General features: G+C 29.3%; 1 protein-coding gene across 2 annotated transcripts in view; it reads right to left on the reverse strand.

The window, feature by feature from the left end:
- Positions 1-21680, reverse strand: part of LOC145286094 (uncharacterized) — a 164646-nt gene that overhangs the window by 81221 nt on the left and 61745 nt on the right. For both annotated transcript variants that reach the window (XM_080134774.1, XM_080134773.1), the window contains exon 2: positions 1156-2226. In XM_080134774.1, the coding sequence (XP_079990900.1) occupies positions 1156-1939 (784 nt within the window). In that variant the 5' untranslated portion in view covers positions 1940-2226. The remainder of the gene's footprint in view (positions 1-1155; positions 2227-21680) is intronic.

The raw sequence follows: 21680 nt of genomic DNA on the forward strand, positions 1-21680 counted from the left end.
AAACAAGTATATATAATACACTGAAGTAAAATATATATATCCAACATAAAAGGAGCATTCTATTTTAAAAGAAAAAAATTAAATAACTGAAATTAAAATTGTCAATAATAAATGGAATCACATAAATAACAAAACCATTTTTCAAGCTAAAAAACAAAGTTTGTAATCATGCACTTAAAATTTTAAAAAAGTCAAACTTATTTTCAAAATCAGAATAACATGCAGAGGTTACTGCTTCTAGAATTTATCTGTTTTTTATAGAATTTTACACAAAATACCTACTTATAGTCTCTCAGAATTCACCCAATGTTTTGTTAAAATTAAAAGTGTTCTTTCATTTTTAGAATTTGGTCTTTTTTAATTAAAAATTCAAATCCTAAATGAATAATAAAAAATATTGATATGCTTAAAAAATTTATTTTGCAATTTAAACATTTTTAGTTTTTATTTATTGCAAGTATTTATATATTTGTTAAAGCACAAGCAATCATTCTAAAAATATTTTCGCATTTAATAAATTTTAAAGTTTTTCCATTATTATTTTGTTCTTGATAATTTATGTATTGATTGAAGCAGTGTAACATTAAGTTGGCAATAATGTACTTTTGGAAAGTAAGCGTAGATTAGAGAGGGTGACTGACAAAACTTGACCCCAGTGATCAATTGTGACCAAGAGAGAGCAGATTTAAATTTTTGCTGTTGAATAAAGCTTATAAGTGGAGTAGAAATAGAGTTTAGACACCTCTGCAGCTTAAAGCAACTCAATAGACAGGCAAATTCATCCAATATGTCAAAAAAGTGTAAGTTAAACTGTTTTCATCTTTCTTCCATGTGCAAACATTGTTACAGCAAATGACTAAAGTATGTTGTCAAATCCAGACTAGCGACGAAGACTAATGTTCATTAAATAATACCAAAAATATCTTATCTATATAGCCATTTTTATATACTAAAAGTGGTTTGTGTTGAGAAAAAAATAGTATAAAAAAAAACAAAGTAAAACCTGCTGCATATCATTAGTATCAATACTCAGTTGTTGTTTACCAGTAAGCAATCTGCCATTGAAACATTTCAGTTTTGTATGGAAATGTGTCAAAAAAAAAAAAAAAAAATCTTAAGAAAACAAAAAAGAAAAAAAGTTTAATTCAAACTTACCTAAATGGTAAAATCCCGCTTCAGCAACCCATTCTCGACTTGGCTTTTTATGAGGCCAAGAATGGAAAGTCCGTATACGCTCATGGAGTGAGGCATATCGAGGCATAGCTGGAGTTGATGAATAACCAGTAGTGTGCTGAGTAGACTCGCCAGGATATACTGGTGTGGTCGATGATGGTAAAGTTGGGAGGCCCAGATTCTGTGCGTAGGGATACTGGGACGGCAAACTGGTCTGAATACTGAAGGGAATTCGAACTGACGCAGACACACTACTGGGTAAACGACTGGACAGCGAATCTCGGACCTCTGACGGCCAGCCATTTTGAGCAGCAGAATGCAAACTAGATAACTGGGATTGTGTGGAAGAGTTCTGACCAAACCTTGTGCGAAGAGCTGCATATGGCACATAGTCTGGTGGGGTGGCAGCAGAGTGGAACCTTTCAAAGCTATTTGATAGGAATTGGGGAAAGGATAAGTGGGCAGAGTTATAGATCCGATCATTCATGTCCCTCTCCTGTACAAATGGACAATATGGAAAATTGCGCCGGTGTTCCTTCTCTACACTGTCTCCAGGTTGCCAGTCATCTAGCATTCCATGGCAATATACACATCGGACACGATCACTAATGCCGGTGTATTCAAAGCCATTGTTGGCTAGCTCTACAGGGCTAATGATATGGCTTTTTGGAAAATGTGCCGTTTGAAAAGTCTTTAGACATGTCTGTGGATCACGTCGAGCATCAGTAACATTTAGCATGGTGCTCAACGAGTTGACGGAATTCATTTAATTTTTTTTTACTCTTTTAAACAATGGAGATGGAAAAGAATAAAAAATAAAATAAAAACTAATCCGACACGGCAAGGTTTTTAAAATAAAAAGTAAAAAAAAAAAGAAAAAAAAAAAAAAAAAAAAAAAAGGGGCTTCTGATAAGCCAACAAAATAACCCCCCAAAACCTCTTCCTCACACCATCGTTCTCTCCTTTGTGACGTCAGCCATAAGATGACACCGCTGTTTCTTCAAGCACGTAAATGTTAAAATCCAGACTTTCCAAAGGATGGAAAGTTTCCACCTGAAAAAATAAAACGATAGAAGATTAATAAAATTTCTGGAAATAATTTCACATAAAATCATTTTCAAAAGGTATTGTTTTTAAAAAAAAAACAAAAAAAAAAAAACATAATATTACAGAAAAAAAAATTTATGTACTATTTCAAAACCTAATAACAAAATATTAATTTATTCCAAATAACTTAACCTCTAGATTGTTTGCTTATAGAGAAACTAGAATACCTGTTCCAAGGCGAGTAAAATGAATTCTCCAAACAATTTTGTACCATATTTAGATCTCCTTATAAAGATTAAAATCAAGACATTCTAAATCTTATGTGTAGAAAAATTATTACATAATTTTGATTCTAGAAAATGCTTAAAATTTAAGGGATCTTAAGAAATTAAAATTCAAGAAATCTTAACTTGTGTCTATGAATCAAATTTAATGCAGATATATTTGAATTTTCAAATCACAGGCTGTGCCCCTATATCCCTTAAAACCTTTAGAATACTCCAAAGAAACTGAAATCAGGAGAAAATTCATTAACTGATGTCTAATACCTATTATTAAAATGTCACAAAAATCGGAATTTTCATAAAGGGCTTCCACTCTATTACTTTTGCATAAAACTGCGAGAATGGAACCGGAACGTTTCTATCTAGCTTACTTGTCATAAATATATTTTAATACTACTACTAAACTCTACTTGAATACTGAGCACTGTTGAAGTAAATACTGAATATATACACAATATTACCTTATAAAGTATACACATAGAAATTTGATAAAAACAGAGATTGTTAATTATAAATAACAGACATGGTTACCATAAAAAGGCAAAGAATACAAGTAGGAAGTAGGGGAATTTATAATGCTTATATTTGTTTACATGGTAACAAACACTTTTAATTGGTCCCTGATATATCCAAGTTAGACAGTGGGGAAGTGCTCCTGCTAGCCTATAGCTTATGGCCTGTGTAACATTGCTCAACTCTGCTGGACAAACTTCAATGGAAGCAAAGGTTAATGCACTTCAACTGATTCACTAAAAGTCAGAGTAGAATTTGAGTCCCTTTCCTTCAACCAATCTTTTTGTAAAGTAATATTTTTATGGAGTATAACTTATAAAATATCTTTATTTCTTTTTCTTCCAATTCAGATTGTTCAATATTAAGTCAAGACAGAAACTATATTGTTAAACTTTTTAGAAACGTTATTTTTCTTTGATGATGATGGTGAAACTTTATGGAAAAAAAAAAAAAAAAAATTAAAACATGAAAACTAAAACGTGAAAAAAAAAAAAAAAGTAATAAGATTTGTTTTATTTAAAAAAAAAAAAATAGAGAGAGAGAATGGTAGCAGACGTTAAACAGGAGGAGGAGGAGGGGATGAAGAGAGTGGGATGATAGAAAAGTTGAGATGCAAGGAGACAAAGTTGATTATAAACCAGCTAAACAGGAAGAAGCTAATTATGTTTGTGCTCCAATTTATTATTTTTTTCTGTTTCCCTTATTCTTATTAAACTAAACATCCTTTTCTAAAGATGGCAGTCATTTTTTTTTTCTTTTTATAAAAGTTAGATAGTTTCTGGAGGGCAGACATATTTTCTAATTTAAATAGTTAATTAATTATAAATTCGGTTTCATTGTAGTTTATTATTAAATAATATTTACCCAGTGTTACCTAGGTGAAGGGCTCAGAAAAATTAAAAATATTTACATTTTATTTTTCATAAAATTTTTTAAAATTCATAAAAGTTTTGCTCATGCAGAGGTAAGAAACATAATGATTTGATAAATAAAATTAAAAGTATTTGTAAAAAAAAAAAAAACTTTAAAAAACAAACTCACAAAACTTACATCAAATTGATTGAATTACTAGATGCACTAATTGAAAAGAGAACGTTTTATCAAGCAAAAATACTAAGACTCCTTGCTGTTGTTAGACACAAGGTCAGGTATAATTTTTCAAAGAGACTAGCACACACTGGTCTACAAAAAATGCCTAAGCAGCATCCTTGGTCGGGATGCCTCAAGTGATTTGCAAAAATCTCATCCGTTTTCAGAGAGAAGGTAAAAACGTGGAAATTGCTAAAACTGAACAGAACCATACCTCAGCCCGACAGCAACAAAGTCATTGTTGGATCTGATTTGTACCATAATTATGTGATACAACATAACACACACACACACACACACACTTTAACGCAAATACAATATACTGACTTTCTATCATTAAATATTCTCTATTTATGCTGACTTGGCATTTATAGACAATTTCTTTCAATTCTTGTGTTAATTGATGGTGGCCTTAAGGACGAATGCTAGCTTACAAAGTTAATGGCGACTTTGTGATTGGGTTCACATCTCCCATATATTATATTAGTATAAAAATTAAAACAGTTTACATAAATTCATGTTTCTGTGCTCAAGTGCACATCTACAGGACTAGCTGATAATAAAACAAAAATAAAATTTTCCAGACGAAATCAAAAGTATAGCCGTCAGCAGTAGTGAGTGACAATGTTTTGCGTCTCAAAGATCATTGTTGTGGTGGTGGCCAATCAAGTTGGCCCCTAGTTATAATCTGAAACTTACATATTACAGAACAACAGGTGTTAGTCAAATACATTCATAAACAAGTCATGACATACTCGCAAAAAACCCTAAACAAATAAACAAACATTTGTAACCACTTACATCTAAACATGGCTTATCTAGGTAGTTATACACACACACACACACACACACACACACACACACACACACACACACACAACATATATTCATACATACAAAACATGACACACTACAATCAAGCATACATTTATCACCACTTATAATTCTCACATACATACGTATGAGAAACAGATATGCTTAAAAACTACAGGCCAAATACACACGTCATTATATACTAAACATAACATATACATGTTATAAAGAAGACCATCTACAATCGCGCACATGCACACACACAGTAATACATGTGTAACAACAATTATACTTATATTAATACAAGTTAGAAAAGCATTTTTTGCAAGTGTAAGGCATGAAAATGCTTAAACAAAATGTTTTTATAAACTTTAAAAATTAAGGTACAAGATTTAATTTGAAATCTATCAATTTTCAAAATGCATTTTCATAAACTTTACATAAAATAAAAATTTAATCTAAAAATTACCTTGATTTATTTTACGTTATGTACATTTTATTGCTTTTGAAATAAATTTATCTATTATTTAGCAATTAGAAAGAGATACAAATATATAATTTACGACTAAATTTTTTTAAAAGTGCAACAAAATGTACATAAACATAAAATAAATCCAAGGTAAGTTTCTAATTCAATTTAATTTTTTATATTTTACTTTGTAAAATTTATAAAAGTACACTTGGAAAATTGATAAATTTCAAATTTAAATCTTATACCTTAATATTTAAAGTTAAAAAAAAAACTTTAACCATTTTCATGCCTTGCAAGAATTGCTTTTCTAACTTGTATCTCATTTTTATTTCTTTCTTGCACTTTTGTTCACCAGGTATATTTGCCAGGTAGTTTTTAACATTGTTTTTCATGTCCAGTTGTGCTGATAATTACTAGAATGATGAAGATCTTCCTAAGATTCCAGGTCGTACATAAAACCTTGGTATTTCATCATCATCTTCCTATGAGCTCTGTTCAACCCAGCATCATTGGAGACACTAACTTCTACTAAGGTTGCTTCTTTCTCCTTGTCCCATATCATGTCAGATTTACCAGCTCCATTTTCTAGTTATGTAGCTGTAGGAATTGCATAGTCATAGTGGATTGTGTAAGAATTATTTCCAACTGTTGTTTCTGGTATGTATGTTCTCAGGACTTGCTGTATTCGATAATCAATTGTTTACAGATCGTTCAGAGGAGAGATTTATACACTCCATTGTGTCATATTGTATAGTAGCCATCCTCCAGCAGAACCTTAAAGCTTGATGTCAAGTGGCTCACACTCTACTTCTATATGGCAGAATTTGCACTTGTTATTGCTGAGACCACTCATCTTCGTAAAAGTATTGGTCATCAAGCCTTGGTTTTAGGCAGCCATTATAATTCTCTTCTGATCATAGTAGAGTGATCCTCTTTTTTGCCAGTCTATAGAGCCTTCCTTATCTATATAGTCCTTGGTGAATTTATTCACAATTAGTGGTTTCCTTCCATCTCAAAAGACAATCGGCAGTCTCTTAAAGGACACTTGCACAATGAGGAATTTATAATGTTATAAACAAGGGTTGTGAAATGTCTAATCTCATTTCTCACCATGCAATGCTTAAATCCAATGGTAGAGAAATCAAAGATGACCAAAAATAATGTTGTGATAATGTTTTCTTTCTTCTAAATTAGTTGCCTTACTAAAGCTTGAGAGTCTAGTGTATCCTACTATTTTATCCATAGCTAAGAATAAAAGAGATAACTTTACACATACAAGCTTACAGCACCTGGTATACACAAGAAATCACCCATCTAAATGCTGTATAGACTCAACAATTTTCAACCTGATAAAGCCATGATATAAACATTTAAAGCCCAAAGAAAAGTATGAGATGTTGGTGGCAAAACATGAATAGATTAAGTTCAGGCTATGATAAATCGTAGACATTGGATAAATTATTATGTGAACTTGGGTAGAACAATAAGACGAGAACAAATTGCAAATGATTGCAAAACAACTTCAGAAACCAAGAAATGGTTGAGCAATTCAATTGTACTCAAATCATTTTGAATCATTCAGGTGCAATCAGCTAAGTATCTACACTTACAAATTACATTCTGTGACGGCCAACAATTGGAATCTTCTATTTGGATGCATGCATATCTTATTCTAATGTTAACATGTGAAAATGATGATTACATAAAAGCAAGAAATGCATCAGAAAAATACTTTGGCAGAATATAAGACTTTGCTGATTTGTGAAGTGTTCCAAGTGAACAAAGGCTACCATGACCAACAGACAGACATAGCAAAAACGTTAAGTATGACACTAATTGTTGACATCCATAACAAAAAATACAAGTAAAAACTAGTAAAATGAAATTAAGTCATCATAATTTTTTACTCTATATGTAAGGGTTTAAATTGCATGTAAACATTATTTTACACTGAACAAAAATGGACAAAATTTGATTTAAATGTCACAAAATAATCAAAATATAAAAAAAATGAGAAATTAACATGGTGCGGCAGGTCTTATAAACGATTAAAAATATAGGAAAAAAAAAAAACTTAGTAGAAATATATATTTTTAAAATCCTTGTCCAGTCATTATTCAAGTGAAATATAACAGTAAAAGTCTTTAAAAAAAGTCTTAAAAAAAGTCTTAAAAAAAAAACAAAAAAAAAAAAAACAAATATGTTATCCAGAAAATGTTCATATTTTAGGAGCTAACACCTAAAACAATCAACTTCCGGCAAGATACGGAACCTGTTGACAGAATATCCTTTGATATTAATTTTCAATATCATAATTTGTAGCCTGAAAAAATATTTTAATTATTTTTGTTAAAATAAGTGACATTTTTATTTAACCTTAACAGATTATAAAACATGCCATGCACAAAGAAATTTAAGTCATAATTGTTTCAGTTACTTGATTTAGAAATTATTTTTGTTCTGACAAAAGAAATGAGTAATTCTATAATTTTTATCAGCGAAGTGCGAACAAATTGGTACATCATCAGCCTTCCATAGAAAAATTATTTGTTTGATTTCTAAATATATTTTTTTAATTATTCACTATTCAAAAACGGCATCAATTAAAATATTTTTTAAAAATTATTAACAGAAAGATTATGTTTATTCATAAGTTTTAAGACTGAATCTTTCACATTTATTTTTTTTCACAAACCTTGAAAAAAGTCAATCATTAAAAAAAATAAATAATTTCTGAAATAATTTCAAAATGACATATGTAAAAACTGTCAAATGTAAATAAGTCATTTTTTTAAATTTCATAAAATTTAAATAATCTTAATATATTTTCCAACTTATTTTTTTCAGAAAAATCAATAAAAATCATAAATCAGCAATGTTTGTAACTAAAAATTAAATATATTTTATTTCATTCCAGTATATTTTAATATGTAAAAAACTAAAATGTGACCCCCCCCTTCCAATTCTGATAAAATCACGTGGGGGTGAAGAGTGGAATCAAAATAGGAGAGAGAGAGAGAGAGAGAGAGAGAGAGAGAGAGAAAGAAAAAAATTTAAAAAATCAAAGTCTACTTTTTTGGCTATTACATTTCAACAGTCTTAAAAAAAAAAAAAAAAAAAAAAAATGGTCCAGGAAGGAATTTAAAAAAATAATATTTAAGATTTTATAGTGGGGATTATTTTCTTATATAAAAGGAGCACCCACTTCATGACCAGTTAGTGGCCAAAAAATTATTTTTGTTCTGTTTTAAATAAAACAAAAAAAAAAATCCTTTCTTCATTCATTACGTACCATGCTGAAATAATTTGATCTAGAAAGCATTTCTTAAAATAGGGAGAGAGTATTTGCCAAATAATTTGCACTTCCACCTAACAATTTACGAAATAAAAGGGGCAAAATGAGAACAAAAGCAAATATATAACAAATAAATGTTACCAAAGGCAAGATAACTCTTCTACCTACTTGGATCACTTTTTTAGTTTAAACTTATTTTGAACAGTTTTTTGTAAAAAAAAACAAAAAAAAAACCATTTTGTGTAACACTAATTCCTAATAAAGAAACGTCTTTCTTAAAAGAGTTCTTGCTAGCATGTTTTTCTGTTTCTATCAATGCAATAAGCACAGATACCGTAAAAATTTAAGTTAACTTGAAAATCCTATCAAGGAAAGGAAGTAACACATTCTGTTATCTGTATAAACACAACAGTCTGTACTTTAATCTAACGATGTAATAGACACAAATACTATAAAAAAAATAATTTAACTTGAAAATCCTATCCTGAAAAAAGTAGCATGTTCCACATTCTGTATTTCTTATCTTAATCTTGTAACATAGAATTATATTCCATTTTTTTTTTTGTTCTGTTTTGAATTGTTTCGGGTTATTATAGCCGCCCTTTATCAAGTATGAGTGAAAACCAAGTGGTGAATTTGTAAGATTGTTGTCGGCTAAAATCACCGAATGTTCTTAAGGAAATGAAGAGATCCAATAGATATTTTGATTCATTTGGGCTACCGCATCAGTCACTGTTTAATAGTTGGGTTTTATTTAGAATTGTACAAATGAAACATCTAACAGATCTATATCTAAATATTAGAACTCTTATAAGGTGTACATCATCTGGGCAAAGATTATTTGTAAATTTTTCAAATTATAATTTGAAATTGAAGTAAACGAAGCCAAGGATGATATGTAAAAACACAATTTGTTTTCATGCTATTTGTATGCAAAGTTAGCCTTGTTAGTGCTAGTTGAGGTGTTTATTTTTTACAATCTGCTATTTTTAAAAGTGTACACAGTTTTAATATGCATTGTGAATTGCTAGGTTCAGTTTAAACTTTTTCCATTAAACAATTAAGAATAAGGGAGGAGTCAGTAAATGAATCTGAAAGCTAATATAGTAAATATTAATATGTAGAAATTAAAGTAATAAACCAGTTACATGCAAAAAAGTTAACCTATTAATAAAAAGAAGCATTGATTTTTGGTTACAGAAAAGATGTGAATTGGGTTGTGGTGAAAGCTTTTGCTACTCTCTTGATGGGATTATGTATTTGAGAGAGTATGCCCACTAGGAGAAACAAAGCAAGAATTATTAAACAAGGACAAAATGTATATATTATGGCCTAGGAACCTGCTTTAGTAGCAAACTGTAGGTAGTGAACATAAAAGTTGCACATAGGAAATGTTTACTTATCCCTATATATATAAAATAAACTCATTTTTTCTCTCTGATTTTGACCTTAATAGGATTAAAAAAAAAAAAGAAAGAAAAAAAAGACATTTCATGCAAATGTAATACACACAAACTGTGGCACAATATCTGAGGTGTGTTATAGGCCTATTACCTATCTACTTCCTCGATAATCATAAATTCCTATATTCTATCTGCTGAGAGTTGCATGCCAAAATCGGTTAAGATCAATGGAAGTGGTAAAATCTTTTCTCTCTAATAAATTCCTCCTTCCCTCGCCACCACTTAACACCGTTGCGGGATCGTCCACAAGAGGCAGTTACGAAGGAACACTGATTTGGGGTTTCTTTACTTCGTAGTTGCTTAAAAAAAAAAAAAAAAAAAAAAAAACTGGAATGGAATTTTAATTCTACTGGGTGAAACGCACCATGGAGTTAACTGAATCAAAGGGTTATTTATGCCATTTTTTATTTTTTTTCACTTTATTTCGTTTTGTAGTTGATTAAAAAAAATGGAATGGATTGGATGAAACACACCATGGAGTTAACCAAATCAAAGGGTTATTTTGCCATTTTTTTTCGCTGTTTTTTTTTTTTTGTTTTTCCGAACACGTCCATTTTTTTTCCTGATTTATGCTTTTTGTTTTGCCGATTTTTTAAAGAAGTTTAACATCGTTTTTTTTTTTTTTTTTTTAAATTTATTTAAACAGAGTTATTACTTCACTTATTCTTTACTTTATCCCCCGCTTACGGCGGGTACCCCCGCTAGTTATCCTATAATGTTGAAAGTGACAAAGGAAAATAGTTTTCATTTTATTAATAGAGAGAAGAGATAATTAAAATAGTAAGAAAATAAATAACATCTATGCTAAGACTACAGTGTGGGCTATTTTTTTTTCAGAATTTGAAATATAGATATATTCAAGAAATTTGAAATATAGATATATTTAATTTGAAATCTAGATATATTTAAAAAGAAAGTTGAAATATAGAGATATTTAAGTAAACAAAAAAAAAATGTTTGTGCATGAAAGTAAGATACAAAACCGTTATTAAATATTTTAAATTTATCTTGTCTCTTTTAGAAACTTCATTTTGATTAAAATTCACAAATCAGCAGTTAATGAAAAGAAACTATGCAACTAAATTCATTCATAAGAGACATTTGATCTTCCAAAATAAGATTCTATCGGCACCAATCTAAGAACTGGATTTCAAAACGTTTATATTTTAGTCTGATGGTGAAAGATGTTATTTGGTAGGTGGAAAACTTTCATTTTCTTTAGAGCAATTTTTCTCTGTGGATTTAGAAGGTCAAATGGAGACTTGTGTTTGTGTCAACTGATTATACGATTTGCTAAGCACAGCAAAATAATTATGATATTAAGTACAACAAAATGCATACAATAATAAAAAAAGTGGATCCTAATTCAAACATAGAAATGGCTAAACCTATAAAACAAATAGATTGGATAGAAGAAATAAAGGATTGGAATTAAACTGGATTAAAACTGGTATGAAGCAGCTTGTGTATATAAGAAGCAAACTATGGAAAGTGAGGCAGCCGGTTTAGCAGCAGGAGGAGGGGGTTGTGAGTGGGCTACAACAGCTGCAAAGACTTATCAAATGACCTACTAACAACATTAAAAATAAACATAATTAGGAAATTATTTTATAGTAAAAAAAAAAAAAAAAAAAAAAAAAAAAATTTTTATTCCTAATCTGATCATGTTAGAAAACATGACCAGATTATTTTTTTTTTTATTAGTGTCTGAACAGTTTTAAAACTAGTACACGTACACACAGACACACACACAGCTAGCTGTATGGCATTTTTTTTTACTTTGATTTTTGTTTCATTTTTTGTAATAAGTTTTTTTTTGTTTGTTAATAAATTTTTGAAAGTTAAATTTAATTATTAAAGTATCATTAAATTGTTACTTTAATCAAATTCTTATAAAACTCTAATTTTGTTAAGTTTATGTTTATAAAATAATAGTTATTTTAATACCTTCAGACTCTAGTGTTTCATGCTTTCGCAATCATCAGTGCAGGAGATAATGACCAATGCTGGTCAAGGTATTTAAACCCTGCCACAAAGCCACCTTTAACTTCATTAGCAAGGAACACTCCAAGGCCATTGTTCACTGCCACAAAATTAAGGGAAATTTTAACATTAATGAAACTTAATGCTTAATACAGACGATCTTAGAGTGATCAAGTAATAGGCAGTCATGATCTTGCAAACAATAAATAGCTTCCAAAACTTTCAATCTTAATACACAAAGACTTGATGAGAATGTTAAAACCTGAAATATGCAGGAACTAACTAATCATTATGAATTTTGGAACACAGCCGCTAGACGTAAGGAGTCAAATGTGGATTATATTTAGTTTTTACAAAATGGGTAAAAAAATAAGCTAAAATTTTAATAGGTATTAGATATTAATTAATAAATATTTCCAACATTTGTTTGGAGTAATTTTATGAAAATTCAAATAGATTTATACTGAATTTGGCTCATAGTCATTAGACACCAATTAAGCAAGATTCTTTTCATTTCAATTTTATCAAGGCCACTTAAGCTTTAAATTCTATACATTTTCTCAGATTTTTTATCAAAATTTAAATAAGTATTCTAAACAAAAGCTTTAGTATTATGTATGGATTTTAATATTTGTAAAGGGACAAAAAAGTGGTGCAAACCGTTCTGTTTAGGGAATTAGTCACCTCATAACAGGTACACACCCACACAACTTTCGCATTCTCTTAAAAATAAATAAAAATAATGAAATTATTTCATCAAGTGAAAGTAATAGTAACTTAATCATATTGTTTTCCTTGTTCATTTGTCTTTTCTGCAAACTTAGAAAACAATGAACAAAAAAAAAAAACATTGTTTTAAATACAGGTCACTAGTTCATTTAATAAATAATTGACCTGCATAAAAGGTGTCTGCTTTTATCACATTCATTTAAGATTATGATTTCAAGTCTGCTTAAATTTTTCAGATTATCTTGCAAGTTAAAATAGCTGATAAAAAGATGGTGTCTTTTTTTAATATATGCAACAACACATGCTTTCCAGACTTTTCTATTCTTCATTAAAAACTTAAGACAAATATTTGCATGGTTTCATCTCATGAATATTAAATGTTCCTACATAAAATATTTTATAAAAATCCATTCTCACGGACCAAGGAACTTGATTCAGTAAGGCACACACATGTGCAGTTTTCTTCACCATTTTTTTTTAAGATAATTTGATTCGACCAACTTAGAAATTAGAATTTATAGAACTTTAAATATTACTTCTTTAAAGAAAAAAAAAAAAAAAAAAAAAAAAAAACGCCTTCCCAGAAAACATGTTTTTTTCTTGAACTTTTTCTCAAGCTTTAAGGTTAGTGCATTTTTTTTTTTTTTTTTAAATTAAAAAAAATAAAATAAAGGAAATGATGTGCACATTACGGAATAGTTATTGTCCTTGGTCTATGAGAATATATCTTTTACCAAATAATTGGCTTTGGCTGACGACATTTGACATTTCTTCAAGGGGTATAAACCTTTTCAGTCTGCTGGGATGTATTTTTCTAGGCAGAGTTGCAATAAAAACATTGACTAAATTTCCAGTAGCAAGTTGACAAAACTTCAAGAAAATCTTGTGAACAATAAGTCTAAAAACAACATTGTTGTAATTGAATGAACAAGAAACTTTCAGCTTTTTATTTAGGTTAATTTTGGTATTAGTCAGGCAAAAAGATTGCCCAAGTCTCAGATGCACTGTTCAGTTAAAAGAACAATATAATTTTTCTGAGGGAGAACAATTTAATGTGATTTATTATTTAATCTGTTGATACAAGTACATACTGTATCCATTTTAGGTGTATGATAATCCTTATAAACAATGCATACACTAGTGCTGTGAAATGAGCGGATATAAATGGCGTGATACAGAAAAGCAAACAATGTCACCTGACAGCAAGCAGAGAGAAATTAATGGGTGTATTATACTAAGTATTACTCTATCATGAAGAGGATTGTCCGAACTATCAAATCACCTCTATACATGATTTGTTTTAACAATGTATAGTGTGTTGGCATTAGAGTGATTACAAGAGTTAGGAGTGGATCAGGTAAATCCAAGGAACTTCTGCCATTCCTAACCAGCAGAGTACTACAACTGTTGACCAAGATCAGGCATGTGTATGCAGTGTGATAATGTATGAAAGTGAAACCTGGTTAGTGAGAGTTGAGGATATGTGTTGCATGAAGCGAAATGATATGACAATGATACAATGGCTGTGTAATAGGAGTCTAGGTTGAAGTTGGCAGGGGAAAGCCATGGAAAACATATAAATGATAAGGATGGAAACAAGAGAAAAAGACAAAAACCTGTCCAGAGAGATCATTTTAGAAGTCAATTTCTGAAAGCTAGTGTAAAATGGATGATAAACTGAATATCAGGATGATATGTGTGCCACATATTAGGGACATAGATGTCCTCACGGTTGTTATTTCAAGGTTTTTCTTCTACATTAATTGCAACAGCAAGGCATGAAAATCTAGTCTATCTTATTATTTCACCCGTAGCTAGAGGAATAGATTCATACCTTTCTTAAGGGTTAGACATAATAACCTCAACAAAATTTGAACATGGCATACTGAATCACAGTCCATGTCAGTAAACAATAAACAACCACCATCACCTTATATCATATAAGATGATTATTCTTTGACTATAGTCCACAATTTTATTAAAATCTAAATTTTTTGTTAAAAGATTTAATAAACTACTATATACAACACTGTAGCTTAGAAATGTGGGAAAGAAAAATTTATATAAAAACATTTCATTAAAACAGAACATTAAGTTAGCATATGTTTTAAAAGAGGGAAGTGAAGAAGAGGATATATAAATCTCTTATCATACATTATGAATATGATAGCAAATAAATGAAAGTGTGGAGCAAAAAAAAAAAATTGTACATTTTGAACAGATGTTTAGGAAATTAAGTGTGCTTTAAAGGACGAAGCAAATATTTAGACAAATATATGGATAGAAAGAAAAAGAATAGTTATAAAGGAGAGATATGAAGATAAAGTCATCAGCAGGAAGTTCAGAAGAAAAAATATAAAACAGAAAAAAATGAACAAAAGAACATTTTTAACTAATCCAAAAAATAATGGGGGAAAAAATATATATATAAAGAATGAAAATTTAATTTATAAGATTAAAAAAATAAAGTAAAACTTGCGGCTAATGGCAGTAGGATATTAGACATGACATTTATTAGCTTATGCTTTTTTTTAGACTAGCAGGGCTACCCGGCAACATGTATAGCAAAATAGAAGATTAAAAGAAAAAAAAAAAAAAAACATTTTTCAGTGCTCATAACATATATGGTTAAAATAAAACATTAAGTGCATGACAGGAAAGGAAGAAATAGTTCAATAACAAAAAGCTACAGAATTGCAATCATATCTTCTGTAATTCCTTGTCCTTGCTAAATACATCTACAATCTGGTTATTATAAACACACCCCATATTTAGAAAAATGAAACGTTTACTTCCTTGTCTTTGGTTGGTAAATCCATCCCAAGTTTCATTACATTTTAAAAACTAAAAAGAATATCTAACATTGCCTGATCCTTTTCAAAGGGGCAATGAATTCACCTGAAGTTCCCATGCTGATAGAACTATACAAGTATTTTTGTTCCCAATTAAAGTTTCCATTTTGGGAGCTCGATTTTCCCACACCAAAAACTGATCCAGGGCCTAATTTGTATTACCAATCATTTGAGAGGAAGTGTTGATGGGACTCTCAAACCAAGCACTTTATTTTAAGCAAATGAACTTTCACCTAGATTAAAATATGACTTGTAGTCCGACTTTATTCTTGTGGGGAGGCAAGTAATTATGGACAGTATATCATGCATTTCTGAGGTGGAATAAGTATATTGCCCACCATATAATAATTATATTTATAAGGGATTGCTGATGAGATTAAACTGACAATTTTGCTTCCATCCAAAGTCCCTCTTTTTTTAAGTTGGATTTCTCCATATCCCTTCATCCATTGTCATTGATCAACACATTATCCATCTCATTAATTTTTTGGACACCTTTTCCTGTGACTGCCTCTTTCTCCCTCCATCCATTCACAGACTTGCAAACTGACAATTGCATCTGAATTCATATTCTTTTTAGAACAAATATTCATTAAAAGTTGTTTATTGCTGATGACTTCTTTAAAAAAAAAAAAAAAAAAAAAAAAAAAAAAAAAAGAAGAAATTTTGAAAAATTATCTAGTTAAAATTTTATGCTAATTGGAAATATTTTATTTTCAAATGGGGGAGAACCTTGTGACCTTTATGTACTCTCACAAACTTATATTTAAATAGAATACAAATCTTGGTTAAAACTTCATACAGACCAAAGATATTCACATTTTTAAAAGGAGAGGGATGTCACTTTTATGACCCTTCAAAGCAATGTCTGGGAACCCAGACTAAAACATTCCCATTAACATAGTGATTGCATCTATGCCATTGGTTTTGCTAGAAGATAAACCATACAAAACTGAGGCTTGGACAGAATCATTAGATTAAACCTTATGGATATAAACTCACCAGAATTATATGTATATGACAAATAAAAATATGTGTATGGTGCATGCATCTATTAGTCTTAAAATATTTTCAATAGTCAAAAAAAAAAAAAAAAAAAATTTGAGAATGTTAAGTAATATCTTTGAGTTTTGGTTATAAACATTGAAAATCTATTATAACTCATGAGATGGATTCATAAAAAAGAAATATTTGGAACTTTTAATAAGTGCAAAAAGTCAGTGTCTAATAAAAACAGTTCAGTTTCATGAAAATTGTAAATATTTTAATTTTCAAGGTTGGGGGAATTGTGACCACTTAACACCCACTCAAAACCCTTTAAAATATTCTGAAGAAACTAAAATTTGGAGGAATCTTGCATAATACTCTGGTTCAATTTTTGTGCAGATTAGAAATATTTAAATTTTTAAATAGGATGGGGGGGGAGTTTCTTAATGTCCCTCCCTTCACAATCCTTCTTAATACTCTGAAGAAAATAAAATGAAAATGCATTAGAAGTTTACTATGAGAATGCATTGGAAGTGCTTTTCTCCTTTTTAATGAAAATGACAACACTAGAAACTAGGCAATGAGAATCTATTTCATTTACTGTAAGATCAGCAAAATGAAACCAGGATAATTTGAAAAATGAATTGTTTTTGCAACAATAAAATTTAATTATATTTTATATAGATTACATTTTTGGCCATTTAATTTTATCCTCTTTTTTAAATGTTAATTTAAATGGATTTCTGTAAAGATAGTATTTGTTTTAGCTTCAGATTTCACTTGCTTTGCATTTTTTTAAGTTAGCAAAAATTTTGTTTAGATTCTGGTTGTGTTACTAAACATCCAGTGCTAAGATGACACATCCATTTTTTTTTTTTTTTTTTTTTTTCAAGTGTGTTAAAATAAAAAGGGTGATAGACCACATGGTGAAAAAAAAATATCACGATTACATGTTTGGTAGTTTAAAATTTATTACAAAAATCATATTTCATATTTTGGACATTTTTAAAACTTCAGTCACACACTCACACTAGGAAGATAAACGAATCTGATAAAGTTATCAAAACTTTCACAACAAGCATCAAGAATCAATCTAGTGTAATATATTTCTGTATTATTTTGTTATTTTAGATGAACATTGTCACAAAGAATTTAAAAATAAAATATCTTTTAATGTGAAAACTGGTCAATAGCTGAAGCTATTTAAAATGTAAAACATGTCGAGTAAATATTCTTTCTGATAATGTAATAAAAATGTGATGTTTGTATATTCAAAAAGATAAAGCAAACAGGATGACATGCTTCAAGAAGAACAGAATCAACAATCATTTTCAAATGAAGTACTCTATTGCCAACATCTTTATCAACTAGTCTGGAGGTTAGAGATAAAAAAAATCAACCATTTTGATTAATAAGCAGCAGATTATACAAAAAAATTGTTTTAAAAATATCTTTTATTTTTTAAGTCCTCAGAAAGTGAAGTTGATATCTTTTATATGCAGCAAGTATTAAGACTGGTTCTCCAAGGTAAAAACCATGTAATTTATACTTCTTAACATTACTTAATCATTTAAAAAATAAATTTAACAAGAATAGATGTTATCTAGATGAAAATGCTGTTTTATGCTTTTGAGAAATGCACGGATGCATCTAAACACAGAAAGAGCAAAATATTTTAAATTTGAAAATAGCTAAAAGTTTCAACCAGAAATCAATCTGAAGAATTTCCATCACTCATTCTTGGAGAAGAAAAAATCTAGATTCTTGCAAAATTGGAGCCAGAATGACCAATAGCTTAACAGAGTGTTCTAAAAGTATTAGTGTTTGTGATGGATATATTTTGTTCATTTTTCCATTAATCAAATTTGTTTGATCTGTTCTTAAGAATAAAAAATGGGTTCATCAGCATTGTTTGTATACAAACAAAGCACGAAGCCACTTGATGTAAGGAGCTTAATAAAAAGTACTTTGAGGTCAAAAAACTGTCAACGATAAGTGTTAGATGGAATAAATTCTGATAAAAAAAAAAAAAGCAAGTCTTTCCTCTTTGTCAGAAACACGTGAGGATTAAAGGAAAGTGATATTTCTGATCGCCATGGTTATCAAAGGAATGATTAGATAAAGTTTACATTAATTTAAATTGGTTGAAAGACTAACCATGAGCCTTGGGCAAGCCAAAGAAAAAGAGAATATAACAAGATAGAATTATTTTCCATCATAATTTTGGTAAAGAGGCCATGACATTTGAATGAAGCAGGGATGCAATAATTGAGGCAATGAGGATTATATGCAACATAAGAGGAAGAATTTCATTTTTGTTGTGAAGCCAACTTTCAGCCAAAAGTGCTTGCAACAAAAACTTAACTTCTGGAGATAGAAGCATCCAAAGCATGTTTAAAGGTAAACTGTGTTGGAAGAACTTTCTTTGAAATGTTGCAAATGAACAACTTTTGCTCTCATCTTTGAATAGTGAATCATTAAAAAAACATGAAGCGACATAAAGTGACTGATTTGTAAGTATAGTGCTTGTCATTATCAAACAGGACAGCAACAATGTGCCAAAAGATTGTTTCACTATTCTCCACACAAGAAAAAGACTCAAGGATATGATTATATTGCTTTTATACAAAATAAAATAGATTCAGCTTTTAGAGTGAGAAGTTCTGACTAAAAAGATGTTAAAGACATTTTAAACATTCTCTTTTCTTTTCAATGACACTAGGCAATGTTGGGTAATTTTGATAGTCTAAGATATCAGAAAATGGAGAAAAGTATGAGGAACATTGCTGAAGTTTTCACCAGCATTACTACTTGATTAATAGTTTGAATTTTTACAGTTTAGTCCTAGATACTACTTCACACATGCGCACACACTTTTCAAGAAGCTGCCCCTCAAAACTCCTACAAATTATAAAACACTTTACCCTAAGAATAGTCTCAATTTCTTTTCCATAAACATGCCATTATGTCATTATAGCCATCGATTTCCAATCTCAACTTTAAAACTATTTCAAATTTTTTTTTTTCAAATCAAATTGTTTTCTAGTAAATTGTTTATAAACGAATGTAAGACAACATTGCAACAATATTTCATTTGTGTTTACTTTTTATTTATAGTAACCTTTTTTAAATTTAAATAAATGATTTATATATAGACACAAAAAAATCATTCATTGGAAAAGTTAAAATATTTTCCTATTACTCCTGCCATTTCCTAACAGTTAAAAATACCAAATGAAAATTGGTTCTCAAAAGTGTGTGTGTGTGTGTGTGTGTGTGTGTGCGTGTGTTAGTTATTAAATTTGCATTGGTATTTCCACAGACTTCCATCTCATGAGCCATGATCTATTTAGGTTTTAATGATCCTATTAGGGTTGACTAAATTATGATCGAATATTCAGAAAATACGACACAAACTATGTTAATATCACTTTATGCAAAATGGCGGATCAAACCTTTTCAAAATGATATGTTCAGACAAAAAAATGTGAAAGCCAAATATAAAAATAAAAATTGTTTATATCTGCATATTTAATAATGAAACTGGTATTATTAAACTTGAATATGACAGATCAGAGAAAAATCTTCCCATTTCACATAAATAATTAAAATAATTGTTTTTCTTACTTTGGTTTTGTAATTATAAGTAATGAGAAATATGTCATTTTAATAAAAACAAACAAACAAAAAGACTCCATGAACATAAGTAAGCACCTATATTCAAAAAGTATTTACCGAGTCTAACAATAATACTTAGGAATTTGAGTTTTGAATATTCTCATTTGACATAATATGAACGAAAAAAAAAAAAAAAAAAGAATTAGTAGTGAATGGAAACAAGGAAGACATGAAAGTTTCTAAAAGTTAAAATGAAACCATAATAGGTGATAGGTTGAAGAAAAAAAAAAAAGCAAAACTTTGAAGCTGACTTTTCTTTCTTTTCTTTTTTTTTTTTTTTTTATTCCAAGTTAGCATTATTTTTTCATCATTTAAGTTTTATATAACTACTGGAAAATGCAGCCTTCTGAGTCATCTATTGAGCTTGGGTTACATTATCTGAAAATCAGAAAAAAGTAAGTTTGCTAACCCAGTTAAATATAAAAAAAGATCAAATCCAAAATTAGTCTAATTCTGCTAGTTATACCTCCTCTCTTGATATATACAGGTTAAATAGTATTTGCTTGGTGAGAATTCTTTTTGTTTATTATAAACTATTCTAATTATTTTCTTTCCTTTTGACTATTTAACAGGAAGCTATAGCTATCATATGAAATAAGAGTAGAGAGAAAGAGTCAATCAACATACAATGGGTGAGAGAGGGCGAAAGTGAGGAGTATAATTAAGATCACTCGATGAGTTCATTTCAAATTTTGACTAATTAGGAGAATTAAAACTGGGGAATATTTTAACATTTTGTGATAAAAAAAAAAGTCTTAGAGAAATAACCGTAAATGAGCTTTATATAACAATAAATGACATGTTTAAAAGCGGTAATTACAAAATGACTATTTTGTTGAAACAGTTTTAAATTATAAAAATATTAAGCTAATGTTATTTTTCATTTATTTGTTTAAAAATGGAAACATTTCAATCATATCAAATGGTTATATTTGGTTGAATTAAAAACTGAAGAACTTGATTGCATTTACAAAGAAAATCAGAGTTTTTCCTTGTATAAAATATTTTCTGAAAGATAACAGGAAAGCCGACTTCATGGTCTGGAATATGTCGGAATATTTCCTTTTGTAAATAACATCCAAAGAAATAAAAATGGATGTGTTAGGGTAAATAGTTTAACAATGCTGTTATAATAAGAAATAAAAATGGATGTGTTAGGGTAAATAGTTTAACAATGCTGTTATAATAAGAAATAAAAATGGATGTGTTAGGGTAAATAGTTTAACAATGCTGTTATAATAAGAAATAAAAATGGATGTCTTAGGGTAAATAGTTTAACAATGCTGTTATAATAAGAAATAA

This window comes from Euprymna scolopes, chromosome 10 (assembly GCF_053919585.1).
Source record: "Euprymna scolopes isolate OS-2025 chromosome 10, ASM5391958v1, whole genome shotgun sequence".
Classification (NCBI taxonomy): Eukaryota; Metazoa; Mollusca; class Cephalopoda; order Sepiida; family Sepiolidae; genus Euprymna; species Euprymna scolopes.